Raw genomic sequence first — 1,698 nt, forward strand, 5'->3', positions numbered from 1 at the left:
AATTCTATCATATGAACTTGATGGGATATTTACTCTTAAATTTTTATGCATGGTACACAAATGTACTATAAGAGAGCCCTGGCTTATGTATATCCTCTTCAGCTCAGTTACTGCTAGCAGCTAAGTATAGAAACTGTTTCATAGGAAAAACACCTGTTCTTATAAAGTATTTCTCAAGTTACCTGAATTTCTAGAACCTGAAATTCCAGTTGAAATGTAACCATGTTGCAATTTCCTGATAATCTGTGTCTCTGTAGAACTTTTGTTGTACCTGTAAATTAGAAAACCAAATGTTTTATTTGCAAAGAATACTTTTCTTCAAATACTTATTTTAAGTTTTAAGTGAGTATCTACATGTGGATAGACATATGAAAGTATAGATTAGTAATTGCTTTTAAAAATCTGGATAATTATCAAGTTGACTTTATAAAGTAGATTATTGACAATTTATACTTTCCAGCTCTCCATTATATCAATGGTTAAAGTAAGAGATAGAAATATGCTAATATAACCCTAGATAAATTTGAATCACATTAACTGTTAGTTTTATCAATCTTATTTAAATTTTTGTTACATTTATTTATTGTGTATCTATTTATATGTGTTACACATGTGGAGATCAGAGAATAACCAGAAAAAGTCTGTTCTTTATTTCTACCATGTGGGTTCCAGGAATTCAACTCAGGGTCAAGAGTGGGCATTACATGCTTTTACCTACTGAGCCATCTTGCTGGCCTATTTTTTTTATTTTATTTATTCTGTTCATATGAATTCTCTTGACATGACTAGAATCACCATGATTGTAACAGAGTAATAATAGTTGATTTTTCCTGCAGTTTCAAACAATAACAACAAAAAACCTCCAATAAAACAATTAGAATCACAGATGGAACACTAAAGCTGGACCCCGACTCCTGAGATACACCTGACTCTTTGAAATTAAGACAAAGACAGTACATGCTAGCCAGGAAGAAATCACTTTTGTCCTAAACCATAGATATGCCCCTTTTTCTAACCTAAATTTTAGGGATTCTACTGCTCTTTGCTAACATCCAGACCATACTTCTGTAAGTAAATTTCCCAATAAATAGTACTCTGCAACTGTAGATCTGCCTGCCACTCTTTGATTTCACCACATTCAGGGACTGGTTCTTATATATTAGAACCAAGTTGTTTCAAAACATTATTAAAGATAATAAATTGAAGGGTTGGAGAGATGGCTCAGTGGTTAAGAGCACTGACTGCTCTTGCAGAAGAAGACCCAGGTTGAATCCGAGCACCCACATGGTGGCTAACAACCGTGTTTGTAACTCCAGTTCCAGGGGATCTTCTGACCGCCACAACATGGGTGCACGGACATACATGCAGGCAATACACTCATATACTTAAAAATAATAAGAGCTGGGCATGGTGGCACACATCATTAATCCTAGCACTCGGGGGGTGGAGGCAGGCGGATCTCTGTGAGTTCAAGGCCAGCCTGGTCTGCATCTTGAGTTCAGGGCAGCTGGGGCTACAGGAAAATGCTGTCTCAAAAAGACATAATAAATGAATAAATTAATTAATTTTAAAAAATAAAAAAAAAATTTTGAAAGTCAAAAAAGATAATAAATTAAACCTATGTATTTACCTTTCTTACCCCTCAAAAAACACTAGAGCTAGTGTTCTAGGCCTTTAATCGTAGGTCAGAGGCAAGCA

General features: G+C 34.9%; 1 protein-coding gene across 3 annotated transcripts in view; it reads right to left on the reverse strand.

Annotated features, from left to right (window-relative positions):
• Cenpp (centromere protein P) overlaps positions 1-1,698 on the reverse strand; it is a 244,387-nt gene that overhangs the window by 229,783 nt on the left and 12,906 nt on the right. For all 3 annotated transcript variants that reach the window (XM_029556085.1, XM_008852927.3, XM_029556079.1), the window contains one exon: positions 183-271. In XM_029556085.1, coding sequence (XP_029411945.1) covers positions 183-271 — 89 coding nt within the window. The remainder of the gene's footprint in view (positions 1-182; positions 272-1,698) is intronic.

Source organism: Nannospalax galili, unplaced genomic scaffold (assembly GCF_000622305.1).
Source record: "Nannospalax galili isolate Female #2095 unplaced genomic scaffold, S.galili_v1.0 scaffold1532, whole genome shotgun sequence".
NCBI lineage: Eukaryota > Metazoa > Chordata > Mammalia > Rodentia > Spalacidae > Nannospalax > Nannospalax galili.